Source organism: Populus trichocarpa, chromosome 1, assembly GCF_000002775.5.
Source record: "Populus trichocarpa isolate Nisqually-1 chromosome 1, P.trichocarpa_v4.1, whole genome shotgun sequence".
In the NCBI taxonomy this organism is placed as follows: domain Eukaryota; kingdom Viridiplantae; phylum Streptophyta; class Magnoliopsida; order Malpighiales; family Salicaceae; genus Populus; species Populus trichocarpa.
Genome location: NC_037285.2, coordinates 32,964,466 through 32,967,338, shown reverse-complemented (window position 1 = coordinate 32,967,338; position 2,873 = coordinate 32,964,466). Strand labels below are relative to the sequence as shown.

The 2,873-nt window shown below is 38.7% G+C and overlaps 1 protein-coding gene across 1 annotated transcript; it reads left to right on the top strand.

Moving 5' to 3' along the window:
- Positions 1 to 626: 626 nt before the first annotated feature.
- LOC7495839 (UDP-glucuronate 4-epimerase 6) lies at positions 627 to 2,604 on the top strand. The gene has a single exon (XM_002298643.4). It carries the CDS (start codon positions 842 to 844, stop codon positions 2,213 to 2,215), a length of 1,374 nt encoding a protein of 457 aa, XP_002298679.1. The 5' UTR covers positions 627 to 841; the 3' UTR covers positions 2,216 to 2,604.
- The last annotated feature ends 269 nt before the right edge of the window (positions 2,605 to 2,873 follow it).

Here is a 2,873-nt window from a genome sequence, read left to right as displayed (position 1 = left end):
ATATATATATTGATTAAAGAAAGACTTCAAAACTAAATAAAATATAATTATAATCACACCCCGCACACTACCAAACATATCTCTGCCTACTTGGCTAACAACAGGATTATTAATCACCCCGTCCACGAGGTGAATAGACTTCTTGAAAATAACAGTGCCTCTTAGTATTAAAAAATTGCATAAATCCATGCCCTTATTATCTGCATGAAACCAAGTTGACCCCAGAAACAGCCGCTTAAGGTAAACCCATTTTGTCAAGTCTAGTACACTAATCATGTCTGAATAGGATTTGAAAAACAAAAATAAAAAAATACCCGAATTAGTTAAATAAAACGGGAGTAGTGTTCGCATCAATCCTGAACCTGAACCTGAATATGAGCAAGAACTCACATGTGAGTGAGGTTTTCTACAGACCAGAGTAGCTGGCACTTTCTAGTTTCCATTACTTAATAATTGCGAAGGATGGGATGGATATTCCTCTGTAATTAAGACTTGAAAATAAGGGCATTTTCTTAAATCTGTTTTTTAATAGATTACTTTTCCCCACTTTTCCATCTGTAAGCAGCTAGTAGCCTAGCCTAGCTAGTAGAAAGAGAGTATGTGTTAAAGACGCGCAAAGTGGTCTCCAACCAACACCAACCCATCCCCACTCCCTCTCTTTCCCCTATATAATCTTCTATCTCCACTCTTCACAAATTCAGGGCTCTAACTCGAAATTCAGCTCTAGCACATTTAGCCCTTTGATTTCTTCCCCTCGAAACCTTAACAACAGCAAGACCACCGCTCACCGTCTTCCTTGATAGCAATACCACTTGTTGATTTCTTTCTTTGACACAAAGAAATGGCTTCACCACCAGACACAAGCAAGACCATAAAGCTTGAGCGTTACAATAGTTACCTTCGCAGGCTACATAGTACAAAAGTACTGAATGCCTCCTCTAAACTTCTCTTCCGTGCTACGCTCCTTATTGCTCTTGTGTTGATTCTCTTTTTTACCCTTAATTACCCTCCACTTTCTGATAATATTCCCAATCATGCCCATCTCCACCACCACAACTTCCTTTCCACTGCCTTCTTCACCTCCTCAGCCGGCGGTGGCGCTGCCTGGGAAAAGCAAGTCCGCCACTCCTCCACTCCAAAAAGGCGAAATGGGCTCTCTGTTTTAGTGACTGGGGCAGCTGGTTTTGTTGGTTCTCATTGCTCTCTTGCCTTGAAGAAAAGAGGTGATGGGGTTCTTGGTTTAGATAACTTCAACAGTTACTATGACCCAACACTTAAAAGAGCAAGACAGAAACTTCTGTTGAGACATGAAGTTTTCATTGTTGAAGGTGACTTGAATGATGCCTCATTGTTAAGAAAGCTTTTTGATGTTGTTCCTTTCACACACATCCTCCATCTTGCTGCACAAGCTGGGGTTCGTTATGCCATGCAAAACCCACAATCCTACGTGAGCTCAAACATTGCAGGTTTTGTCAATCTTCTTGAAGTTGCAAAAGCTGCAAATCCACAGCCAGCTATTGTCTGGGCATCATCAAGTTCAGTTTATGGACTGAACACTCAAGTACCCTTCTCAGAATTGGATAGAACAGATCAGCCAGCAAGTCTTTATGCAGCTACCAAGAAAGCAGGAGAAGAGATTGCACATACTTATAATCATATTTATGGTCTTTCACTCACTGGATTAAGATTCTTCACAGTTTATGGTCCATGGGGTAGACCTGATATGGCTTATTTCTTCTTCACAAAAGATATCTTGCAAGGTAAACCAATTGATGTCTACCAAACTCAAGATGACAAGCAAGTGGCTCGTGACTTCACTTACATTGATGATGTTGTCAAAGGGTGTCTCGGGGCATTGGACACAGCTGAGAAGAGCACAGGAAGTGGTGGAAAAAAGAAAGGGCCTGCACAGTTGAGAGTTTACAACCTTGGCAACACCTCACCAGTTCCTGTTGCGAATTTGGTGTCAATTTTGGAAGGACTCTTGAGTACAAAAGCAAAGAAGCATGTGATCAAGATGCCAAGAAATGGGGATGTGCCTTACACACATGCTAATGTTACTTTGGCATTCAAGGATTTTGGGTACAAACCCTCCACAGATTTGGCTACTGGGTTGAGGAAATTTGTCAAGTGGTATGTTAATTATTATGGGATTCAGACAAGGGTAAAGAAGGGCAGTGCTATCAACAGTGAGCATCCCGAGGAATCAGCTTAAGGGTCCATCCATGATCATCATCACATGGTTGGTCTTTTCTTTTTCTTCCCCCCCTTTTTTGTGAATTAAATGAGTTCTACGCTCTCTTTTATTGGGTTCAAGTTGTTGTCGTGGTCCTTCGATGTATTGGTTAAAATTGTGGCAGCTGTCGCTGATGTTGTAGCATATAGAAATAGATTTGATACAGAAGAAGAAGATATAAATGTGAATGAAGAGAAGAAAAAAAGGGCAGGGGGGCAAGGTGTAAGATCTGTGAAGTTGGAGGATGTAATAATTTGGTATGAGACTTCTGCTCAAAAGGGGATGCAGATCTCAACCAATAGAATTCATATTAAAGAAATTTGTGATTGAACAACAATGATCACATTAAGATTCTTTTTTCTTTTTAATTATTTTGATGCTTTATTGCCTTGAATTTTCTTTGTTTGGTTATAATTAGCTTTTTCTTCTTTTTTAGCCCACGTTTGTTCCTGCGTTTCCATTTTAAGAATAGATTTGTTTTAAAAGGGTGAAAAGTATTAAATTAATGTTTTGAGAAAGAATCAAATTAATTTTTCTGATGATTTTGATGGGTTAATATTAAAAATATTTTAAAAAAAAATTAATATATTTCTATGTAAAAATATTTTTGAAAAATATCATATATGTAAAAGATTTT

Coding starts and splice junctions, on each gene's coding strand:
- LOC7495839 (XM_002298643.4), top strand. CDS start 842: ATGGCTTCACCACCAGACACAAGCAAGACCATAAAGCTTGAGCGTTAC.